Source organism: Myxine glutinosa, chromosome 1 (assembly GCF_964187855.1).
Source record: "Myxine glutinosa chromosome 1, kmMyxGlut1.1, whole genome shotgun sequence".
Taxonomy (NCBI): domain Eukaryota; kingdom Metazoa; phylum Chordata; class Myxini; order Myxiniformes; family Myxinidae; genus Myxine; species Myxine glutinosa.
Genome location: NC_136261.1, coordinates 429,420,032 through 429,446,284, shown reverse-complemented (window position 1 = coordinate 429,446,284; position 26,253 = coordinate 429,420,032). Strand labels below are relative to the sequence as shown.

At 47.5% G+C, this 26,253-nt stretch overlaps 2 protein-coding genes across 3 annotated transcripts in view; one reads left to right on the top strand and one right to left on the bottom strand.

Moving 5' to 3' along the window:
- Window positions 1-24,972, top strand: part of LOC144889640 (uncharacterized) — a 106,483-nt gene extending 81,511 nt beyond the window's left edge. For both annotated transcript variants that reach the window (XM_078770659.1, XM_078770658.1), the window contains exons 2-4: window positions 330-762; window positions 21,702-21,842; window positions 21,984-24,972. In XM_078770659.1, the coding sequence (XP_078626785.1) occupies window positions 342-762; window positions 21,702-21,842; window positions 21,984-23,287 (1,866 nt within the window). In that variant the 5' untranslated portion in view covers window positions 330-341 and the 3' untranslated portion in view covers window positions 23,288-24,972. The remainder of the gene's footprint in view (window positions 1-329; window positions 763-21,701; window positions 21,843-21,983) is intronic.
- Window positions 1-26,253, bottom strand: part of LOC144888247 (E3 ubiquitin/ISG15 ligase TRIM25-like) — a 950,979-nt gene that overhangs the window by 320,488 nt on the left and 604,238 nt on the right. The window lies entirely within an intron of this gene.

The window sequence follows — 26,253 nt, the reverse complement described above, 5'->3', positions numbered from 1 at the left end:
ATAAATTCATACCAAAATCATGTCCACCCGTTTTGTAGGTCCTGCAAGAAAGCAATATATTTCTACGGCTGTGTGCCTACTATAATTTACTCTGGGTTTATTTTTGTCTCTGTATATAAAAACTCATTCATTCGATGCTGATTGAGAAGAAAACTTACAAAATGGGACACAGTGGTGAACAATCTGGATGTAAAAGACTAAAAGCCCACATTTTTGAATAGTAATTGATTGGATTGACAACGGAAATAACTCAAAAAATTCCAAACAGAGTGAAGAAAATAACATGTATAATTTTTCTGTGATTAACATAAGCATTGTATCCCTGGCAGGTCATCGATGAAATGGAGAACTTCTTGGAATGGCTCAAGTCCCGAGGCCTGAGAACAGAAACAGCCCAAGCAGTGATCGATAAGCTCGGAATTGAGAATCAGAAGGTTTTTCGGACTTGTACTGAGTCGGATGCATTGCGGACCGAGCTCCTCTCCCTCTCCAAAGAGAAATTACAATTTGCAATGTATGCCGACTTCTCTAAATTTATGAATTCTTTTTCGAAGCCGCAAGATGTCCAGATTGCAGGTTCTTCTCTTTTGGGAAGTATTTTCGTCAACTTGGAGAATGTTATTCCGGAACTTTCCAGTTCCTGTGAAAAGATTTTCAGATCCCAAAATGTGCAGCTGGAAAATGTTCCTGGTTTATCTGGAATCGGGTTCAGTGATTTCTGCAATCTACGCTCTCAGGATGATGGATCAAGAGCCATGTCTGGTATGTGAGTTTTTTTTAATGCAACATCGCATGTTAACAAATATCTTGATCATCTGCCATTGTTTTTTTTTGTATTCTTTTAACTTGTGTTATCTGTTTTGGTGCAGTTTTGTATTGTCTAATATTAATGGATTTTTGATGTAGGGTACAAGGTACATTTTAGCTCACCTGGAACATATTTCCGGGGAGCTTATGGAATGGCACGTCGTCAGTCTGTACATAAACACATGCAACTTCTCTGAAACTGCTGATGCGATTGTGACCAAACTTGGCAAATATTGTATTTTGTGTGTTGGAACTCAAGTTTATTCAGGGCATTGAAAAAATAATCGAGGTCTCAGTAGGTTTTCCAGGGGTCAAATTGGGTCCAGGTTTGATCCACCCAAACCCCGAAATTAGAGCGACACAGACGATTTCCATGAAACTTGACCACAACCTTCATCACCCGTGATGTACCAAAGTTTGTTCAGGCATTTGAAAAATCTGTGTCTATTTCCCCTATTTTTTTTCTTTTTTGGAAATTGCATTAAATTCCAAGGTGTTCCAAGTTTAACGGTGCATTTCGGTTATCTGCATGCAGGAAGTAAATTATTACCTCTCTTTAGCCATGGGAGGCTTATCCTTGTTATTCCACGCTTTTTGAAAAATATGAAGACGCTTCATCGTAGTCATATTGTAATCAGCTCTGTCCATCCGTATGTCTGTCAGTCATTCTGTCTCCTCCTGAAAGGTTATGTCAAAATTCACATACTTGGTTGTTATGATCACCACCTGGCAATAAGGTGCAAGAGTATTGAGTATTATTTTGACCCCGCAACTTGGGTACATTACCAAAAATATGTCAATACCCCTGGCACTCACCTTGTGGAATAAACAGGATATTACACTGACAAAAGGTATTTTAAACCAGTTTCAAAGCTTGCAAGAGACAGGGCAGCATGTAGAATCATACTGACATAATCATATGACTTCAAACAAACAAACAAAAAAAGATCTATTTTTGGGGGCAAAAACCCCTCCCCCACATACCTCCTCAGACCCCAATTCTTCTAATGCCTTCAATAAACATTGGAACATCATCAGTGATTAAGGTTGTGGTGAAGTTTTATTGTAATTGTGCATGTAGTTTCGGAGAAAAGAGCAAATACCTAATGTGGGTGTGGGGCGGCAACATGCCAACTGTACCTTAGACCCGATTTTTTTAATTTTATGCCAGCAACAAATGTTGGTACATCACAGGTGATTGGAACGTTGTGGTCAAGTTTCATCAGAATTGCATGTGCAGTTTCTTCCAAGAAAGCAAGTACCTATTTTGGGGGCAACCCCCCGCACTCCGTAGATCTCCTCATGGGCCGGTATTTTTAACTCACCTGGATCGAAGTTCGGTGGAGCTTATGCGATGGCGCGTTGTCAGTCAGTCAGTCAGTCAGTCAGTCAGTCAGTCAGTCAGTCCATCAGTCCGTCAGTCCGTAAACACTTGAAACTTCTTTTCCGAAACCACTGTGGGATTGCGACCAAATTTGGCACAAATGATATCTGTTGTGTTTTGACTAATGTTTGTTCACGGCATTAAAAAAAATCTGCATCCAAGGGGGTTTACCCAGGGTCAAAGTGGATCCAGGTTTATCCCCCCAAAATAGGAATTTGCTTTTTCCTGTGAAACTACACACACTATCCTGGACCCACTTTGACCACACATAAACCCCCTTTGACTTCGATTTTCATCGTGCCGTAAATAAACTTCGGTACATCATGGGTTGTGGTCAAGCTTCATTGAAATAGTGTCTGTAGCTTCAGAGGAAAAAGCAAATTACTATTTTGGGGGATCAAACCTGGATCCACTTTGACCCCTGGAAGACCTTAGACCTTGATTTATTTTTAATGCGGTGAACAAACTTTAGTCACAATACAACAAATATCCTTTGGGCCAAATTTGCTCGCAATCGCATTAGTGGTTTCGGAGAAGAAGTTTCATGTGTTTACGGACTGCCTGATGGATGGACGACGCGCCATTGCATAAGCTCCCCTGTAAACATGCACGTGCACACACACACACACACACACACACACACACACACACACACACACACACACACACCATCACCTGGTGTTGGCCAAATGGTTAGGGCGGAAGGCTTGGGATCCTAATGTCCTGAGTTTTAATCCCCTTGAATTAACGCCAGGTGGGATTGACTCAGCCTGTCATCCTTCTGAGGTCGGCAAAATGAGTACCAGATAACTGGTTATAGAGAGGCATTGCATCAGCGGCAGATGCACCCACTGAAAATGATGCAACCAGCAGCAGGGTGGCTGTACACCGAACCACCACCATCACTTCAGAATTCAATGATTATCGTATCCGAATCCACATTTAGATCTTCACCAAAATCGAATCAATTAGTCCTTGTTGCACACACCTTTCCACCAAGTTTGGTCCAAATCTGTTCTTATCTTTTTGAGATATCCTGCTATGTATCGTTTTTGGTCGCATCTCCCAATGGAAAAGAATCACTTTTAAAATTCTACTAGCCGGATCCGAATCCGGATCTTCACCAAAATCTTATTTCGTCCTTGTCACATAAACTACCTCTGCCAAATATCGTCCAAATCCGTCAATAGGTTTTTGAGATATCTTGTTCACAGACAGACAAACAGACAGACAAAGGCACAGGGGTGAAAACATAACCTCCATTCACCTTCGGTGGCAGAGGTAAATATTGTTGCACGTGCACACATAATCCGCCCGTCCAGATCGCAATTTGTGAAGGGAGATAAACAGCCAATGAGTTGTATGTGTCGAAACATCTGATTAGCCTGTGACACACCGCACATGTCTCAAACATCCAATTTAAATGATGCAATTGCATAGAATCGCAGTGTCACAGAGAATTGTAAAAAGGCGATTCAGCACATTGCTTCTCATCGTAGGTTGATCCACGTGATCTTGCATAAGATTCAACAGCGATCAAAATGATTCCTTTGAGAGTCTAACGCTGGACAAATTTAATATTGCCATATTTCTTCAGAGGATTGCATCTGTTCTCGAAGATTCACAATGCATGTCGGTGAACTGCCCTATTACTACCCTCTTCTTCCTCCTCTTGAACTTATACAAGCACTCCTTACGCATCTACAGTCACGTGAAAAAGTAAGTGCACCCCATGTAAAGTTTTGACTTTTTCCACATATTTCAACATACAGCTATTTTATCTTCATTTCAACAATATTGACAGATAAAGGTGATATAATATAACAAATGTCATTTAACATTTACATTTTGTAGTCCATTGAATAATTTAAATAAACATTAATGCAAATTTCGCATGTGGAAAAAGTAAGTACACCCCTGTAGCGGTTACCGCTGGATGCACACAATCGCCTTGCACCGGCCAGAACACGGCCAGACGCGCCTCTCCCGGGCATGCCCGGACTCACTGTTCCCGGGCACGCCCGAACCTCCCGGGCACCCCCCGGTCTCGTCTTTCCCAGGCATGCCCGCTCTCGCCTTTCCAGGGCTCGCCCAGAGCATCCGGGCATGCCCGCTATCGCCTTTTCAGGGCTCGCCCAGAGCGTCCGGGCATGCCCGCTATCGCCTTTCCAGGGCTCGCCCAGAGCGTCTGGGCATGCCCGCTATCGCCTTTCCAGGGCTGGCCCAGAGCGCCCGGGCACGCCCAGCCTCGACTTGCCAGGCCGCAGCCAAACACGCCCGGGCAGGTCCAGACTCGCCTTTCCAAGGCTCGCCCTTGACACCCGGACATGCCCGGTATAGCTTTTGCCGGGCAAACTTCCCGACATAAATGTGTATATATATTGCTGCCCGATAAACGGGCTGGGGAGAATACCTGAGCTGTTTTGTTTCAATAAAGCAACTCGGACGAATTCCGTCTTTGGTCGCGTCAATTCTTTCGACTCGCGTTGGAGCGCAGCTCCTTCACTGGTGACCTACCGACATGGATACGGCAGTGACGCTTAAACTGCCTACCTTCTGGGAGGCTCACGCGGCTGTTTGGTTCACTCAGGCGGACTCTCAGTTCGCCCTGCGAGGCATCACCGCGGACGACACCCGCTTCCACCATGTTGTGGCGGCGCTCGGTTCCGCCACCGCGGCCCGCGCCTTGAGCTTCCTCGAGCACCCGCCGGCTGCTGACAAATACGACGCGCTGAAGACACTCCTCCTCGACGCTTTCGCCCTCTCACCGGCAGCACGCGCACGGCGCCTGCTCGCTCTGCCCGAGCTCGGCGACACGCGCCCGTCAGAGCGCATGGACTATATGCTCTCGTTGCTCGGTGAGCACTCTCCGGATTTTCTGTTCCGCGAGCTGTTCCTTCGCCAGCTGCCTCACCCGGTACGCCTCGCCCTGGCTGGCACGTTGATCACGGATTCCCGCGCCCTCGCCAGGGAAGCCGATAAGATCTCCTCGGCGGGCCAGCACATCGGCGCAGTTACCTGGAGCCCGCCGCCGTCCGAGGCGACGCCCACGACGCCCGAGCACCCTGCGCGGTTGGAGGCCGAACTGCCGGTGCAACTGGCGGCCGCCACGCCGCACCGCCCGCTTCCGACACGACGGCCGGGGCCTCCACCTGACCGTGCGTGGTGTTATTACCACGCCAGGTTCGGACACAAGGCTCGGACGTGCCGGCCCCCGTGCACTTTCGGCAGGTCGGGAAACGGCCGGGCCGGCGTTCACTCCCAGCCATGAGCGCCGGCCACTCGGGCAACTTGCTCTTTATTCGGGACAAAGCGTCTGGGCGGCGTTTCCTGTGTGACACCGGCGCCCAACTGAGCGTCATACCCGCCTCCGAGCAGGACAGGCGGGACGCCATTTGCGGCCCCTCTTTGGTCGCTGCTAATGGCTTGGCCATACGCACTTTCGGCCCACGCGTCGTCACCCTCTGCTTCGGCAGCCAGCGTTTTCAATGGACTTTTGTGACCGCCTGCGTCCCCATGGCTTTGCTGGGCGCCGACTTCCTCTGCGCGCACGGGCTGCTGGTCGACGTCCAACGTCGTCGGCTTGTCAACGCAGAGACCTTCAGCTCCCTGGTGTGCACGATGAGCAGCTCCGCGCCGACCGAACTGGCGTGCGCCCTCCCGGCAGCGAATGAGTTCACTCGCCTGCTCACAGAATTCCCGGCCCTCACGCGGCCGACGTTTTCGGCCATCGCGGTGTGGCATGGGATCGAGCACCACATACCCACTACGGGCCCGCCGGTCTACGCCAGGGCCCGCCGCCTCGACCCGACCAAGCTCGCCGTGGCGAAGGCCGAGTTTGACGCGTTGGAGCACCTCGGCATCGTGCGGCGCTCCGATAGCGCGTGGGCCTCGCCACTGCACATCGTGCGAAAGCCGGGGGGTGGATGGCGCCCGTGTGGCGACTACCGCCGTCTTAACGATGCTACCACCCCCGACAGGTACCCGATCCCGCATATTCAGGACTTTTCCACCCGTTTGGCGGGACGGGTCATCTTTTCGAAAATTGACCTGATACGGGGCTACCACCAGGTGCCTGTCCGGGCGGCCGACGTCCCAAAGACGGCCGTCATCACGCCGTTCGGCCTGTTCGAATTTTTGTGGATGCCGTTTGGCCTCAAGAACGCGGCCCAGGCGTTCCAGCGCTTGATGGACGGCGTGCTGCGTGACCTGCCGTTTCTTTTCGTCTATCTGGACGATATCCTCGTCGCCAGCACGTCCTGCGCCGAGCACCTCCTCCACCTCTGAACACTGTTCGGTCGCCTCAGCGAGCATGGCTTAATTGTCAACCCGGTCAAATGCCACTTCGGCGCAACGACCGTTGACTTTTTGGGCCACCGCATCACCAAGACCGGGGCCGTGCCGCTGCCGACCAAGGTCGAGGCCATCACCACGTTCCCGTGTCCCCGTTCCATCAAGGCCCTCCAAGAGTTCCTCGGCATGGTGAATTTTTATCACCGATTCGTGCCCCGCGCTGCTCAGCTCATGCGGCCCCTTTACGAGGCCCTCCGGGGCAAGCCGGCCAAGCATGACATTGTTTGGTCCGCGGCCATGGACGCGGCCTTCGCCAGCGCCAAACGGGGCCTCGCCGACGCAACGCTGCTGGCTCACCCGGTGCTCAACGCGCCCATTGCCCTCACTACGGACGCCTCCAACTACGCGGTGGGCGCCGTCCATGAGCAATGGGTGGACGGGGTTTGGCAGCCACTCGCTTTTTTCAGCCGGCAACTCCGGCCGAACGAGTTAAACTACAGCACGTTCGACCGTGAGCTGCTCGGTCTATTCCTGGCCGTTTGCCATTTCTGACACCTCCTGGAGGGCCGCCCGTTCACGGCTTTCGTCGACCACAAGCCGTTGGTCTACGCAATGGCTAAGGTCATGGAGCCGTGGTCGGCCCGCCAGCAGCGCCACCTCTCCGCCGTGTCTGAGTTCACCACGGACATCCGGCACGTCGCCGGCAAAGACAACGCCGTGGCCGACTGTCTTTCTCGGGCCAGCGCGAACGCGGTCCACCTCTGCGTGGACTTCGCACTCATGGCGGCCGACCAGACCACCGACGCCTCGGTGCAGGCACTCCGTGCGGCGGACATGGGCCTCCGCCTGGCCGACATTCCCTTCGCGGGCACAGTCCTGCTCTGCGACGTCTCCCAGGGCCAGCCTCGCCCCATCGTGCCCGTTTCCTGGCAGCGCCACATCTTCGCCTCCATCCACGGCCTTTCTCACCTGGGCCGGAAAGCTTCTCAGAAGCTGGTGTCGGCGCGTTTCGTCTGGCACGGCCTTCGACGAAACATCCGCGACTGGGCCAACGCCTGCACGGCCTGCCAGCGGGTCAAGGTCCACCGCCACACCCAGGCCCCGCTGGCACCTTTCGCCGTGCCTGAACGGCGTTTCGACCACGTCCACGTGGACCTGGTGGGTCCCCTGCCCCCCTCGCGGGGGTTCACCCACCTGCTCACCATGGTGGACAGGACCACCAGGTGGCCGGAGGCTGTGCCCCTCACCTCCACCACCACCGCCGACGTGGCACAGGTGTTCATCGCCACCTGGGTCGCGTGCTTCGGCGCACCAGCGGACATCTCGTCCGACCGCGGCCCACAGTTCACGTCTGAGCTTTGGGGTGCGGTCGCCCGTTCGTTGGGGGTCACGCTGCACCGCACCACGGCCTACCACCCCCAAGCCAATGGGTTGTGCGAGCGGTTTCACCGCTCCATGAAGGCCGCACTCATTGCCGGCCTTCAGGGCGACGGTTGGGCTGACCGGCTGCCGTGGGTCCTTTTGGGCCTTCGCACGGCCCCCAAGGAAAACCTCCAGGCGTCCGCCGCCGAGCTCGTCTACGGCCAGCCACTCCGCGTCCCGGGCGAATTCATGCCCAACGCTACCAGTCCCTGGTCCGCCGCTCGCCAGCGCTCGGACCTCCAGGAGGCCGCCCGACGATTTGCCCCCGTGCCGACGTCCCGCCATGGTGGCCCCCAGTCCTACGTCCCCCCGGCGCTTCGCACAGCGGAGTACGTCTTTGTGCGTCATGACGCGCACCGGGGGCCACTCCGGCCGCCGTACGACGGGCCCTTCCGGGTCCTGCGATGGGGCGACAAGTCTTTCATCGTCGACTTTGGCGGCCGGCCGGACCGGATTTCTGTGGACCGCCTCAAACCGGTGCACATGGACGTCGACCGACCACCACGGTTGGCCCTTCCTCCGTGGCGAGGCCGCCCCCCATCCACAGTTCCCCCCGCTCGACCACCCACCACCACGTCGGACCCCTCCCCACGACCCTCCAGGGGTCGCTTCGGCCGGGTCATCCGGACCCCCCTTAAATTGACCCTGCCGGTGCAGGTCGATTCTGGAGGGGCGTGTGTAGCGGTTACCGCCAACCTGCCTGCGGTGAGTGAGTGAGAGGCCCTTGGAGTTAGCTTCATCGCGGGAGATTCCAATGATTCTGAATGCTTTGGTTTCAACAGCGTGAAGACGAGCTAGGTGTGAGGCAGGAGCACCAGCCCAGAGGGGAGAGCAGTATTCCATTGAGCTGCGGATGAAAGCCTTTTATGTGGTGAGCTCAGGTATGCCAAGGAAGGACTTCCCACGACGGAGGATGCCGAGTCGGCGACTGGCTTCGGAGGCCAGATTTGAAATGTGGTTTTCCCAGGAAAGATCATGGCAGATAGTGAGACCCAAAAGCTTGAGTGACAGAACTTCTTGGAGAGGATTATTCAGAAAGTGGATGGGAGGGTTGTCCAGTCGGTCTTATCAGAGAGACATCGTAAGAGTGTGAGATTTGTCAGGATTGAAAGACATGTTCCACTTGTTTGCCCAGTCTGATTTTGTCCAGGTCTGCAGAGAGTGAGGAGGCTGCAGACTGCCGATCTGAGGGATGAAGAATGGAGCGGCAGAGAGTAGAGTCATCAGCAAAGAGATAGAGAGCATTTTCATGAGAGTCGGAGAGATCATTGATGAAGACCAGAAAAAGCACAAGGCCCAGAACACTGCCTTGGGGAACTCCAGCCTGAACAGGAAGAGGAGATGAGAGAAACCCATTCAGGGCCACACGTTGACTAAGACTTGCGAGGAAGTCTGCCAGCCATGCGTGGAGATTTCCATGGATATCAAAAGAGGAGAGTTTGGTGAGCAGAGCGGGGTGCCAGACCGTATCGAAGGCACGTGATATGTCAAGGGAGACAGCTCTAATTTCCTGTTTGGCATTGAGGACCTCCATCCATTGTTGAGAAAGCAGAGGCAGCATGTCCAGAGTAGAGTGACCAGGTCTGAAACCAGCTGTTCTCTCACTGTTCCCGGGCACGCCCGAACCTCCCGGGCACGCCCGGTCTCGTCTTTCCCGGGCATGCCCACTCTCGCCTTTCCAGGGCTCGCCCAGAGCGTCCGGGCATGCCCGCTATCGCCTTTTCAGGGCTCGCCCAGAGCGTCCGGGCATGCCCGCTATCGCCTTTCCAGGGCTCGCCCAGAGTGTCCGGGCACGCCCAGCCTTGACTTGCCAGGCCGCAGCCAAACACGCCCGGGCAGGTCCAGACTCGCCTTTCCAAGGCTCACCCTTGACACCCGGGCATGCCCGGTATAGCTTTTGCCAGGCAAACTTCCCGACATAAATGTGTATATATATTGCTGCCCGATAAACGGGCTGGGGAGAATACCTGAGCTGTTTTGTTTCAACTAGGGCATGCCCGTACTATATATATATCTAAAATTATATCCCCCCCCCCCCCTCTATTTACATGAAATGGTTTGGTCCAAAGCGAACGGCTTGCGAGTACGGTGACAATCCCCCCCCCTCTATTTACATGAAATGGTTTGGTCCAAAGCGAACGGCTTGCGGAGTTTGGTAAAGAAATCGCCATAGCATGCACAAACGCGCAGGAAAGCGAAAGAATCGCAAATTAGTTTTAATTAGTTTTAAAACATCGTTTAACGCCAACATAGCGGCAACATAGTTTGCCAACGTGAAATAAATGAATACGCTCTCAAATGTGCCGTCCGAGGCAGAGTCTGTTCGCCACGTTCGGCACACGTGATAGCTCGCTGCTCTCTGATTGGTTGAATCGTTTTTTGGACATAGCTCGGTAACTACTTCTCCGATTAATATGAAACCTTGAAAAGGCACATCCTCGGGTCCCCAGCAATATACCTGGCAAGTTTAAAGTATATCAGACCCGTGGTTGTCGAGAAACAGCGGTCACAGACATACAGACAAACAAACATACACACAGAGATTACTGGAATTATAGATAGATAAAGCAACTCGGACGAATTCCGTCTTTGGTCGCGTCAATTCTTTCGACTCGTGTTGGAGCGCAGCTCCTTCACCCCTACATTTATAACCACTTCAAATACCTAAAATTAGAATCACGTGTACCAGCTCAGGTGCAAATGATTAGAACATCGTTGGAGAAGTTCTTGGAGGAACCTGTCTTATTTAAACCTCAGATATTTAGTTTGGTTTGCTCTTTGTTGTTGAAGTGTGCGGCGTCACCATGCCTAGATCAAAAGAGCTCTATGAGGCCTGCAGAAAGAAGGTTATAGATGCCTACGAGTCTGGGAAAGGATTAAAAAAGATCTCCAAACAATTTGAAATCAATCATTCGACTGTCCTGATGATCATCTACAAGTGCACCGCTTTGCACAAAAAGGTGCAAAAACAGATCGTAGCAACTACAGGCCAATCAGCCTTCTCCCAATTATCAGCAAAGTCATGGAATCCATCATTGCATCAGATATGAAATCTTTCCTCTTCTCCAATGGCTTGATCTCTGATCATCAATTTGGTTTCAGACCTGGTCACTCTACTCTGGACATGCTGCCTCTGCTTTCTCAACAATGGATGGAGGTCCTCAATGCCAAACAGGAAATTAGAGCTGTCTCCCTTGACATATCACGTGCCTTCGATACGGTCTGGCACCCCGCTCTGCTCACCAAACTCTCCTCTTTTGATATCCATGGAAATCTCCACGCATGGCTGGCGGACTTCCTCTCTAGTCGTAGTCAACGTGTGGCCCTGAATGGGTTTCTCTCATCTCCTCTTCCTGTTCAGGCTGGAGTTCCCCAAGGCAGTGTTCTGGGCCTTGTGCTTTTTCTGGTCTTCATCAATGATCTCTCCGACTCTCATGAAAATGCTCTCTATCTCTTTGCTGATGACTCTACTCTCTGCCGCTCCATTCTTCATCCCTCAGATCGGCAGTCTGCAGCCTCCTCACTCTCTGCAGACCTGGACAAAATCAGACTGGGCAAACAAGTGGAACATGTCTTTCAATCCTGACAAATCTCACACTCTTACGATGTCTCTCTGATAAGACCGACTGGACAACCCTCCCATCCACTTTCTGAATAATCCTCTCCAAGAAGTTCTGTCACTCAAGCTTTTGGGTCTCACTATCTGCCATGATCTTTCCTGGGAAAACCACATTTCAAATCTGGCCTCCGAAGCCAGTCGCCGACTCGGCATCCTCCGTCGTGGGAAGTCCTTCCTTGGCATATCTGAGCTCACCACATAAAAGGCTTTCATCCGCAGCTCAATGGAATACTGCTCTCCCCTCTGGGCTGGTGCTCCTGCCTCACACCTAGCTCGTCTTCACGCTGTTGAAACCAAAGCATTCAGAATCATTGGAATCTCCCGCGATGAAGCTAACTCCAAGGGCCTCTCACTCACTCACCGCAGGCAGGTTGGTGGTCTTTCCATCTTCTACCGACTCCTCTCTGGCCTTGCCCCCCCCCCCCCAGCTCTCTCTGGGCTCTGTCCCGCAAATATTCCTACAGGTCGCACAAGATCTGCCTGCAACCCTCTTCTGGTTAAACTGCCAAAATCAAGACTCTCTGCTCACCTTCACTCCTTCAATCCTCTTTTCTCCCACCTCTGGAACAAAGTCCCTCACTCTTTTCAATCCCACTCCACCCTCCAGGCCTTTAAAACAGCTGCTCACCACCATCTCTCATCTTCCCCCATCCAAAACCTTGATCTTTTCTACCCCCACTAATTTCACCCCAATTCCCCTTTTTTGAAATACCAACTTCTGTCCTGGAAGTCCTTGGTGTCCTTGTGTTTTATACAGGGTCCGTCAGGGAGGTGACGGTTTTCAGAAAACTCGTGCACAGTTATTTTTAGTCGAATTTCAATTTTTTTATTTTTTAAAGACGACATATATAATGCCACTGTAACAAAGACATTTAAAAAATGTAATTCATGTTTGAAAAATGACATCATCTAAATGGCGGCCGTTCTTGTCAAAGCATTCTTGCAGACACGCAGAAAAGTTCCAGCATTTCTCAGCACAGCAGCATCCTTCAGCAGTTCCAGCATTCTTTCTGTGAACAGAAACCACCGTACGAAATCATTCTGCTGCTGTTCTTGAACCACCATGATTTTGTACACGTGATAATGAAGGTCCAAGTTCAAAATTCGATGAACTGATCAGTCTGACATCCGTAGAGCGCGGGCGTGCCGTACGTGCCATACCTCTGACCGACGAGGGCTGGCCTCCACAGCTTGTCAAACCCTTTCGATGTTTTCCGGGATCCTAACGGTTCAATCACCTCCCCGAGCTGCTCCCGGCCTCACAGATCCAGTTGTCCTGAAGTTTTTTACCCACTTCAATATTGTGTTTCGAGATGGAACGGCACCACGTCGACCAACATTGAAGTGAGTACAAAATCTGCGCTGTGTAAGCACCACCGAACTACCCGTTTGAATAAACGTCTGAACAACAAAGACGCGATGTTCAATCGTCCACAGCTCCATGGCTACTGAAATGGCGCCTAACAACGAGTAACCAACAGCCATCACGCATGCGCTAGACCCCCCACTTGCATTGTTATACCCAATTCAAACATGAATTGCATTTTTTAAATGTCTTTGTTAGTGTATTACATGGCATTATATATGTAGTCTTTAAAAATATATATAATTGAAATTCGACTAAAAATAACGGTGGACGAGTTTTCTGAAAATCGTCACACCTCCCAGCCGGACCCTGTACTTCTCCGCCCCACCCCCCTTCCCAGGCCTCCCCCCCCCCCAAGCCCTCTCCCTCCCACACATCTCCCTGCTCTCAAATGTTGTGTGCTCTCAAGTGTTTGTGTGCTTCCCCTTCTCTCCCCATCTTGTCTTCCACTCCCTCTTTTTATATATTTTGTTTGTCTGGTTACGTTGTTTGTGAAGTAAATGTTAGCTCTTTCACGAGCCTCCATTCAGTATACAAAAAATAAAAAAAAGTGGAGAAGATTCCAAACAACTGCCAACTTGTTCAGGCCAGGCCACCCCAGCAAGTTCAGCCTGAGAGCAGACCGAAAGATGCTGAAAGAAGTCTCGAAGAACCACAGAATGTCATCACGGGACCTACAGGTAGCTATTGCCACTGTTGATGTCAAAGTGCACGAGTCTACGATTGGAACGAGGCTGCACAAATTTGATCTACATGAGAGGTGTGACAGGAGGAAACCTTTGCTGTCCAGAAAGAACATCACGGCAAGACTAAAGTTTGCCAATGAACACTGAGGCAAAGACCAGCACTTCTGGAACAATGTGCTCTGGCCAGATGAGTCAAAGGTAGAGCTATTTGGCCACAGTACCAGAAGACATGTTTGGTGAAAACCAAAGACAGCATTTGACCACAAGAACCTGATACCAACTGCAAAGCATGGTGGTGGAAATATTTATGGTTTGGGGCAGCTTTGCTGCATCAGGGCCTGGGCAGCTCACCATCATAGAATCCAATATGAATTCTTCATTGTACCAGAGGGTGCTTGAGGATAATGTGAGGCCATCTGTCGGAAAGTTGAAGCTCAACCGAAGGTCGACATTGCAACATGACAATGACCCTAAGCATACCAGTAAATCCAAAAAGGAATGACTGAAAAGAAAGAAATATATAGTTCTGGAATGGCCAAGTCAAAGAACGGATCTAAATCCCATCAAGATGTTGTGGGGGGACTTGAAACCAGCTGTGCATGCAAGAAACCCCTCAAACATCGCACAGCTGAAAGAATTCTGCATGGAGGAGTGGGCAAAAATTTCTCCCAGTTGATGTCAGAGACTGGTAGACAGTTATAACAAACGCTTACTTGAGGTTGTTTCTGTCAAAGGGGGGCAATACCACCTATTAGCCAAGGGTGTACTTACTTTTTCCACATGCGAAATTTGCATTTATGTTTATTTAAATTATACAATGGACTACAAAATGTAAATGTTTCTTGATATTTGTTATATTAAATCACCTTAATCTGTCAATATTGTTGAAATGCACACCTTCCTGTGCCCTTGTCCTCTCAAGGCTAGACTATTGTAATTCTTTGTATGCTGGCTGCCCTCAGTTTCTCTTGGATAAGTTACAAAAGGTTCAAAACTCTGCCGCTCGTCTTGTCTGTAAGGCGAAGAAGTCTGACCATGTTACTCCGCTTCTTGAATCTTTCCACTGGCTGCCTGTCTCTGCTCATGTGCAATACAAATTTTGCACCCTATTGTGTGGAACGGGACCTCACTATCTCTCCGATTTGCTCACTCTCTGAACCTCGGCGACGGCTTCATTCAAGCGATGACTCAATGACCTTAGAGCCGCCGTGCACCAGCACCAAGTCGTTTGGCGAGAAATCCTTTTCCTTTGCTGCACCTCTGCTCTGGAATGACTTGCCTTCCTCTGTTTGACATGTTGACTCTCTTCCTGCCTTTAAAACCTCCCTCAAAACCTATCTGTTTCACAAGTCTTTCAAAGTCCAAGTCCTGTTTTCCCTTTGGTTTGAGGTGGGACAGAGATTGAGAGTTTGTCTGTGTACATGTGCGGGGGAGGGAGGGGAGGAGGAGGAGGAGGAGGGGGAGTACATATCTGTGGGTTTTGAATGGGGAGGGAGAGGAATAGGGCAAGAGTGAAGGTGTGGCTGTGTGTGTGTATGTTTGTGTATGCGTCTGCGGTGTGTGTGCGTTCGCATGATAATGTAAAGCGCCATGAGGGTAGTTTACTCTGCTTGATGGGGCAAAATAAGACTCCTTTATTATTATTATTATTATTTTTATTATTATTATTATTAAATGAAGATCAAATAGCTGTATTTTGAAATATGTTGAAAAAGTCAAAACTTTACATGGGGTATACTTACGTTTTTACGTGACTGTCCATCCGTAGAATTATCTCGACATTTGGAAATGTATCCGCAACTTTCTTGTCCATCAACAGTTTGTAAAGGAAATGTTCTCTCCCTATGTTATCATCTTCGTATTCCAGTAAATGAGTGAAGAAGGCTGAAAACTGCACACGTTCAACACCAAGTGTTTGATCTAGATCATCCTTGGACTCAGCAACCAATTTTGCTGCAGCTGCTTCGATTTCATCGCAGTCCAGTGATTCCAGTTTTTTGCAAGAAACCGAAAAGAGAACAGGTGTTTTCAGAGGCTTCCAATCGTTGCTCCAATGAACTCAGAAACTGATCAATTACTGGAAGAAAATTCTGAACTCGAAATTTTCAGACAGTGAGAGTGCAGCTTCTTCTGATCGTCCATATGTGGGTTCCCCCTGGTTGTGGAGGCCCCTGGGCAACTGCCCAGCTTGCCCAATCATAAATCCGGACCAGTCTCTATCTCTTTGCTGATGACTCCACTCTCTGCCGCTCCATATCTCAACCCTGAGATCGGCAGGTGCCATCCTCTTCACTCTCTGCAGACTTGGACAAAATCACAAACTAGTCAAACAAGTGGAACATATCTTTTAATTCTGACAAATCTCTCACTCTCACAGTCTCTCCAAAAAGACCATCTGGGAAACCCTCCCATTTACTTTCTCAACAATCCTCTCGAAGAAGATCTGTCACTCAAGCTTTTGGGTCTCACAATCTGCCATGATCTTTAATGGGAAAACCACTTTTCTAAGATGTCCTCCAAAGAATGTCGCCGACTGGGCATCCTCCATCTTGTGACATCCTTCCTGGGCACCTTTGAGCTCCTCACCACATACAAAGCTTTCATCCATAGCTTGATGGAGTACTGCTCTCCCTTCTGGGTTGGTGCTCCTTTCCTAACACCTAGCTCGGTTTCACTCGTTCGAAACCAGAGCTTTCAGAATGATTGGAATCTCCCCTGATGAAGCTGATTCTGATGGCCTTTCACTCGCTCACCGCAGACTGGTGGTCTTTCTGTTGGTGGTCTTTCTGTCTTCTACCGTCTCCTATCTGGCATAGGTCCCCCAGCACTGTCTGTGCTCTGTCCCCAAAATATTCCTTCAGGACGCACAAGGTCTGCCTGTATACCTCTTCTGGTAAATCTGCCAAAATCAAGACTCTCTGCTCACCAAGACTTTCAATCCTCTTTTCTACCACGTCTGGAACAAACTCCCACACTCTTCAATCCCACTCCTCCCTCCAGGTCTTTAAAACTGCTGTTCACCACCATCTCTTATCTTCCCCCATCCAAAACTTTGATATTTTCTATCCCCGTTAATACACCCCAAATCCACCTCTTTCAATCTCCGACTTCATTCCTGAAATGCCTAGTAGTGTCAATTTGTTTTATACGTTGTACCATCCCTTCCCTCCCCACCTCAGCCGTCTCTCTTCCACAGATCTCTGGATTTTTTTTTTTTTTTTTTAATACAAGATCGAGGCTCGTGAAAGAGCGAACATTAATCACACAGAAAGACAAACCGACACATAAAACAAAACATAAACATAAAACATAACATAGGGAGCGGTAGACAAGATGGGGAGAGAGGGGGAAGGACACAAACACAACATTTGAGAGCAGGGACCGAGAGACATGGAGACATCGAGAGATCTGAGAGAGGGTGAGGGCTTTGGGGGGGGGGCGTGGGAAGGGGGCAGTGGGAGAGGTATAAAACATATGGACACTGCCAGGACTTCCAGGAAAGAAGTTGGAATTTCAAACAAGGTGGATCGGGTGAATTAGCGGGGGTAGAAAAGATCAAGGTTTTGGATGGGGGAAGATAAGAGATGGTGGTGAACAGCTGTTTTAAAGACCTGGAGGGAGGAGTGGGATTGAAGGGAGTGAGGGAGATTGTTCCAGAGGCGGGAGAAAAGAGGAATGAAAGAGTGAAGGTGAGCGGAGAGCCGAGATTTCGGCAGTTTAACCATCAGAGGGTTGCTGGCAGATCTTGTGCGACCTGTAGGAATATTTGGGGGACAGAGCACAGAGAGAGCTGGGGGTGCAAGGCCGGAGAGGAGTCGGTAGAAGACAGAAAGACCACCTACCTGCCTGCGGTGAGTGAGTGAAAGGCCCTCAGAGATGGCTTCATCGCGGGAGATTCCAATAATTCTGAAAGCTTTGGTTTCAACAGCGTGAAGCCGAGCTAGGTGTGAGGCAGGAGCACCGGCCCATAGGGGAGAACAGTATTCCATTGAGCTGCGGATGAAAGCCTTGTATGTGGTGAGGAGCTCAGGTGTGCCGAGGAAGGACTTCGCACGACGGAGGATGCCCAGTCGGCGACTGGCTTTGGAGGCCAGCTTGGAAATGTGGTTTTCCCAAGAAAGATCATGGCAGATAGTGAGACCCAAAATCTTGAGCGACAGAACTTCTTGGAGAGGATTGTTGAGAAAGTAGATGGGAGGGTTGTCCAGTCGATCTTTTCGGAGAGACATAGTAAGAGTGTGAGATTTGTCAGGATTGAAAGACATGTTCCACTTGTTTGACCAGTCTGTGATTTTGTCCAGGTCTTCAGAGAGTGAGGAGGCAGCAGACTGCCGATCTGAGGGAAGAGGAATGGAGCGGCAGAGAGTGGAGTCATCAGCAAAGAGATAGAGAGGATTTTCGAGAGAGTCAGAGAGATCATTGATGAAGACCAGAAAAAGCACGGGGCCCAGAACACTGCCTTGGGGAACTCCAGCCTGAACAGGAAGAGGAGATGAGAGAAACCCATTCAGGGCCACACGTTGACGACGACTAGAGAGGAAGTCCGCCAGCCATGCGTGGAGATTTCCATGGATACCAAAGGAGGAGAGTTTGGTGAGCAGAGCGGGGTGCCAGACCGTGTCGAAGGCACGTGATATGTCCCTGTTCTCTACTGTTGTTTTGCTTGTTTGATTCGCTCTCTCTCTCCCCATCTTGTCTCCCGCTCCCTTCATTATGTTTTATTTGATATGTTTTGCGTTTAATGTTCGCTCTTACACAAGCCTCGATCTTAAAAAAAAAAAAATTCAAGTTAAGGTGAGCAGGTCCTGGTGGCCTTGCTTGAGAAGGATATGGAGGAGATCATGGCCCAGCAAGCTGTATATTAATGTAACATTGTGGGAGAAGGGCCAGGAGGGACAGCAGGAGAGGTGCCAATAGCGATTGAGGACCCAAGCCTCCCCCCTCTCAAACCCTCCCTCCCCCCTCCCCAACCCCACCTCCCCACTCCCCCCCTCCCAAACCCCCTTGCCGCCCCACCCACCTCCCCACTCCCCCCCTCCCAAATCCCCCCTCCCGCCCCACCCACTTCCCCACCAGCCCCTGGAAAAGGCAGCACCAATAACACCGAATAGTGGGACACCGTTGCCTTTGACGAGAGGATGTTGTTGATTAGTCAACTAATGGCACAGGTGATGATTAAAATGTAGGAGGGATAAGGTGGCTGGCATTAGGCATGACATGCATGCAGGGCAGGGAGAAGTAAAGGTTGATATGAAGGCTATGGGCAATGAGGTAGTCGCAACACTCGAGGCTGTACTGAGAGAGGAGAGTGAGCATGTGGATGATGCCCGGAACGAGATGGTAGCAGGTGAGGCTAGAATGATGGAGATAATTTGGATAAAAGAAGAAGTTAATGGACTTAAACAGGGAGTACAATGACCTGTGGATGAGCAAAAAGAACAGAAGAAGCAAATCAGAAGAAATACAGGATCTAAGGGCAGCTCGAGAAATGCTCTTAAATTCTGTATTTGGACTTGAACAGCAGGAAGGATGTAAAAAGAGAAATGTTGGCAAGTTAGAAAATAATTTAAAATGGGACATAATGGCCGGACACAGAAGTTAAAATAAATGGGCCGAAGGATTAAAGACGAAAGAACGGAAAATGAAATAAATAATGGAAGACACTACAGTAATCTCAAGCACAAGAAGACAAGCGAGAGGGCAAAGAATGTTGTGTAGGAGATCATGGAATATGTAGAAACAATGTGTAAAGATCGGGATAACACATGGCAGATGCAGGTGGAGAGGATATGAGCGATCGAAGCGGACCACGACGAGATGAAGCTGTGTGAGCTGGAGCAAATTCATGGTGTGAAAGAGTGTGTGCCGAGTTTGGGTTGAATAAAGAAGCCGGGGTTCCTTGGAGTGCCGAGCCTGAGTGTAATGGAGTGTGTGCCGTGAGCGTGCAGAGTGGAGTGCATGAACGAGCGACGGTACGGGTCGTGCATCGATTCAGACGGGGGTAACCGTTTGCTTGACGGAGGGGAGGGGTGAGGTTACCGAGCGGGAAATATTGTAAATGTTAATATGTTCTCATCCTGTGTGCGGGGGATTAAAAAGAACAGGTTTGTAATCAGTACCGGTCCAAGGGAGGGTACATTTCAAGGCACTCCTTGTCGCTGTGTGTTAGCGGTCCGTGTCGGGCAAAACGCCCGTATGCAGATGATTGAAAAAAAATTCCCAATAAATGGTGTGCGGCTGAGTGTGCATTGCGCAAATGCTGCATCCGGCACAATTGGCAAATTCAGCTGCGGGATCTCCGTGGAAAGGCTCATATCTAAAGTTGTGTGTGAACTGTCATGGAGAGACCCATGTGTGTGAACGGAGTGAAATTGGCTGTGGAGTGGTTCGTGTGAATAAATGGTGTGCGTGAGACGGCTGGGGGTGTGTAAGTTGTGTACGCTGGGCCATGAGGCGATTTGGGGATGTACCACGTTGTGGTGAAGTGGTGTGGTTGTGGTGAAGGTTACGGGGCTGCGCATATGTGTGTGACGTCTGTGGGGGTTCCGCAGAGCGAGCAGTGGGGGTTCTGCAGCGCGAGCAGTGGATGTGGAGAAAACATCGTGTTCCCATTGGGAATCCGCCGAATGTGAGTGCGAACCTTTAAATTCATTGGCAGGTTACAGATGTGCTGCAGAACATTCCCACAGAGGGGGAATTACATAGGATAGAACATTTAGTGCGGAAGCGGATTAAAAGCTGGAACTCCAGGGCAATCGCTGCTGTTTGAACGTGTTGGGCACCCGAGGAGAAGCTGCCTGCCTGTTCATGCCATGGAAGGATCACCTGCCGAGATAAATTGTCTTGCCAGGTTTGGCGGTCTCAATCGTTGTCAGTCGTTACTTAACATCCCGTTAGGAAACTAGTTCAGAAGTCGGGGAGAGTCCGATAAATTCCAGAAAATGTTTTAAATAATTTTTCAATCTTTATTTCATGGAAATTGAATTAAATACTTAAACACTGTTGAATACAAATCGCCGCCTTGTTATTTCCACTAACCTTCAGGTTAGCATGCTTCAACAGCGCTTAACATCCGGAATTTTTATTTTTAACAATATTTAACTTCATGATTTGTTCACCTGGAACAATTTTCCGGGGAGCTTATGTGATGGTGCGTCATCAGTCCGTCCATCTGTCCATTTTTCCGTAAACACTAGCAACTTTTTCTCCTCAACCGCTGATTTAATTCTAACGAAACTTGGCACAAATTATATTTATTGCGTTGTCACTAAAGTTTTTCACGGCATTAACAATTTGGATCTTCTGGGAGTCAAAGTGGGTCCACGTTTAACGCCCCCAAAATAGGAATTAGCTTTTGACTCTGAAATTACACACTATTTTGATGAAACTCGACCACAACCGTCATCACCTTTGATGTACCAATGTTTGTTCATGACACGTAGAAAATCGAAGTCTAAAGGGCTCAATGGGAGGGGGGGGGGGGGCAACAGTGTCCAGGTTTGACCCCCTTAAAATAGATATATGCTTTATTCTCCGAAACTACACACACAATTTTGATGACACTTGACCACAACCTTCAACACCCGTGCTGAACAAAAGTTTGTTCATGGCATTAAAAAAATCTGCCCCTTTGGGGTTGTGCAGGGGACAGGGTCTGCCCTCCAAAATAGGTATTTGCTTTCTTCTCAGAAACTACACATCCAATTCCAATAAAACTTGACCACAACATTCTGTCCATCACGCATGATGTACCAACGTTTTTTTCCCACCATTTACAAAAATGGGGTCTAAGGTAGTCTATGGGGGTTGGGGGTTGTGGGTGGATGGAGGTTAATTTTTCTTTTGTTTGTTTAAAGTCTTATGATGACGTTTGTATGATTGTACATGCTGCCCTGTCCTCCAGCATCCATTCAAATTGGTTAAAAATGCCCTGGTATGGTTTAAAATACCTTTAGTCAGTGTAGTATACTGCTTTATTCTACCAGATGAGCGCCCAGGGGTATTTGCCCCTCTGTTTATATTTAAATGGAAGTATACATTTCATGACGTAACATGTTCTATGATCTCTCAAGATGGATCTCAGTCTCATTTCCCTCCAAACTACTAATGCTGATTTGTACACAGGTGATGTCTATCCTGTAAATGTGGAAGGCAGACAACACAACAATGATTCATCTGTCACAGAAGATTCAAAATGTGCTTTGGCAAAGAAATGTTCAGATGGTATTCACATGACAAACGGGAGTGCTGCCTGTTTTGCAACTGGTGAGTGGAAACGTAAAAAATTAACTTTGCAGAAGAGATCTTTTGTGTTGAGAAAATATTACATTTTTGGAAAAGTGTTAAATATTTAGCATTTTGATTTTGACAAAAAAAGGAAAATTGTTGTTTTCTTTCTTTCTGTAGAACAATCCAGAAGTAATAAGGGACAAATAAGGTCCAGGCGCAGCTTGACAGTGAAGAAGAAGCCTTTTATGAAGAAAAAATCACGAAATCAAGACTCACTTCCTATAAAATACAAGCGCATGTCTGGGCCTCACAACACCAAGATTAATATTAAATTGAACAAACGCAAAAAGGTTGGAGAAAGGGGAATACGTTATAAGTGTAATGTGTGCAGAATGGATTTTGCTTCAACGAGTTACATCAAAATACACATGAGGATTCATACAGGAAAACATCCCCACAAGTGCTCTGTCTGTGATAAAGGTTTCTTGACAAAAGGCAATTTGAAATCACATATGAGGATCCATACAGGAGAGCGACCTTACAAATGCTCGATATGTGACAAAGGTTTCTCTCAAAAAGGCCAATTTAAATTACATATTAGGATCCATACAGGAGAGCGACCCCACAAATGCTCGATATGTGATAAAGGTTTCTCTCTAAACAGCTATTTGAAATTACATATGAGGATGCATTCAGGGGAGCGACCCCACAAATGCTCGATATGTGATAAAGGTTTCTCTCAAAACGGCAAATTGAAATTACATATGAGGATCCATACAGGAGAGCAACCTTACAAATGCTCGATATGTGATAAAGGTTTCTCTCGAAAAGAAAGTTTGAAATTACATATGAGGATCCATACAGGAGAGCGACCTTACAAATGCTCGATATGTGATAAAGGTTGCTCTCAAAAAGGAGAGTTGAAATCACATATGAAGATCCACACAGGAGAGCGACCGCACAAATGCTCGATATGTGATAAAGGTTTCTCTCGAAAATACAGTTTGAAATTACATATGAGGATCCATACAGGAGAGCGACCTTACAAATGCTCGATATGTGATAAAGGTTTCTCTCATAAAGGCGATTTGAAATCACATATGAAGATCCACACAGGAGAGCAACCTTACAAATGCTCAATATGTGATAAAAGTTTCTCTCTTCGCTGCAATTTGAAATCACATGTGAGGATCCATACAGGAGAGCGACCTTACAAATGTTCGACATGTGATAAATGTTTCTCTCAAAACAGCAAATTGAAATTACATATGAGGATCCATACAGGAGAGCAACCTTACAAATGCTCGATATGTGATAAAGGTTTCTCTCAAAACAGCCATTTGAAATCACATATGAGGATCCATTCAGGAGAGCGACCTTACAAATGTTTGATATGTGATAAAGGTGTCTCTCGAAACAGCCAATTGAAATTACATATGAGGATCCATACAGGAGAGCAACCTTACAAATGCTCTATGTGATAAAGGTTTCTCTCAAAACAGCAAATTGAAATTACATATGAGGATCCATACAGGAGAGCTGAAATCTGTAATACCAGGATATGAAAAATGAGATGAAGAGGATTTGGAAATTGAAGAAATCTGAAATTGTACCAGTGATAGTCAGAGCAACAGGGAATCCAGATGATCAAGAAAATCCCAAAGAAGTACTTATAAAGCATTCCGGTGAATATCATGACAAATAATCTACAGGTCGAAGCTGTCGGAGGTTCAGTGAGGATTCGGAAACGAGCCCTTGGACCAAAGCTATGAGAACGAAGTTTCACAAGCTGGTCAATGAAAAAGAATCCTTTACCGAAAAAGGAGGTGGAGATTTTGAGTTCTGGGAGAACTTCCTTCCACCTTCTAAATAAAACCGGTCTATGGAGATAACAACCAACGACAGCATCCGTACAAATAGACCATGGGCCGAGTCCACTAATTCTGCTTGGTTTTCGAATGCCGTGGTCTACGATGAGAAGTATCTGCATATGTGCTTGATATGTTTAATAAGTGTAGATGAACCATTGATGAAATGTTCCCATGTTCGAAATTTGCACATTAATGAGCAACGGCCAAAAACAAAGAGGACGTTAAACTCCTTTGGTGAGGACTTCCTTTTCCCTAGCAACGGTTGCATAGATGCTTCTAAATCGAGATTTTGAGCATTGCAATCCTCTGATCATGCAAATGTATGATTTTGCAAATCATCTCATGTTATCAGATATTATTTTGTGGATTATTTCATATACATAATTCCTATTGGTGTCTGTTGCTATGGTAAAAATATCCCTAGCAACCAATATTTCACAAACTGCTTATATGCATCAATTGATTCGCTAAAAGTATAAATCTGCCCTGTAAATTCGACTAGCCAGGCTCGAAACATACTGGTATACTTTGGGGACTCGTGATCCCACCCCACATCCCTATATTTATAACTTGGAATACAAAAATGAAGCATTAAAGAAACAAATATTTCAAAAATCCAAAGTAATTATCACACATATACTTTAATGGGTATTTATATTTGTGTCGTATCCCCATACTACCTTTCTCTGTTTTTGTCCTCGAGATATACAGACACACAGATACACATAAACACACACATACTTTTACACACATGACACGTGCACATCCATATCATTCTTTTTTATATTCAAAATGATCCTCATTCACTCTTCTTTCTTGTAAATATTTCCTGTTTCCTTCCCCTTTCTCTCCATTTAACACACACGCGCACACACACGCACACACACGCACACCCATGTCGACACACACACACACACACACACATATATGCACACCCATGCGGACACACACATGCACTCATTTTAAAAGTCACATTTTTCATAATTATAATTCATCCTCTCTCTCTCATTCTCTCTCAAGCTGTGTGCATCCCTATCTGAAACAGCACTAAATAATGGCAAAAGCCACTCAAACAAACCATTTATGTTCAGTTTATAAACAGCTCGTGTGTTTCACTTATTCTTTGACATGCATATGATATTGCGTATAACAAGTCTTGATGTAAGCAAGTTTGTATGAGGACATCATAGTCTGAATCATTACACAAACATGCAACTCCTCCAATTCCTCTGACTATCGGCAAGTTAGTGCACATTAAGTACTGCACATATAATTTAGTTCAATAATAAATGGAAAAGGATAGATATAGTACTTGGCATGCATGTTCATTGTAATTTTCCATATGAAAATGTGCCCTACAGGACAAAAGTTCACATTCTTAAACGACATTCGTTTTGTTTTAACCCGCAGTATAAACTGTTCTCGGGGAAAAGAAAACACAGGTATAATCTTTTAACTTTGGAATGAAATGCATAATTTCCCAGTCTTACATTCATCTGAAATACAAAATTTTGTATTAATTAATCTTTCATTATCAAATGGAAATGACCCCATTCCTTAGAAAGTGGCAAAACCTTTGTTGTTAAATGAAGAAAAAAGAACTAAAACGCAGAGATTTTTGTTGATACAATAACATAATGCATTCCTGTCAATCATATTTGTGCACTCAGTAGCAAAACATCAAAATAAATCAATGACTTATAGACTCAAGTTATAAAAACCCACAGAGTATAAGGAAGTAATTAAGCATCTTCATCTGATTCCAGAGTGTCAATTTCTTCCTCAATCTGGGTCAAGTCAGGAACAGACGCCTGAGTTGCACAGACTTTAGATGAACACAAATGAGTACAGGGAAGCTTGTTGAGCAAACACGAGCACCGCCCTCGACTACATTGTGTCTTCTTGCAAGAGCAATGGGCAAGTTCCATTACACTTGATGGTGCTGGGGGAAGACCCATCCAGTCTATGGTGAGCAAACCATCATCAGTAGTGTAATAATGTTGCTTCTGGGACACCTCCGTTTAACATGGGAAATCCCTATCTAATGTCATTTACCCCCTTGTCTTTTTCAAAAATCATAAACACCTCTATTTCTCCCACCCTCATCTTTATGAACCTTTTGTCTGTAGTACCTATCCTTAATGTTGTTCATTAGACCACTCAAACACTACAAATATTTGTTTTCTCTTATAGACCTATCATCCTTCTTCTACATATCATCTGGCAGATTAATCTTTGACCCACTCAAACATTGACCCATTCACTTCCATATTAATTCTTTCCCTCCCTCATTGCCCCTAAACACCTATATTTCTCTCACCCTGTTCTTTACGAACCTTCTAACCTTTTGACATGTTATCCTTATTCATTAGACCACTTAAACACCTGTGATCCTTCTGACCTCATGGACCTTTTAACCTTTTACTCTTAATATCATCTGGTGAATATAACCCACTCAAACAACGACCCTACAAATATTTGTTTATGCGTGGGAAATAATTTAATTCTCTTGCCACTCTCTTCACCATCTAATATATTAACAAAAAATATGTTTGAGTTTGGTTCTTTATTAAGAT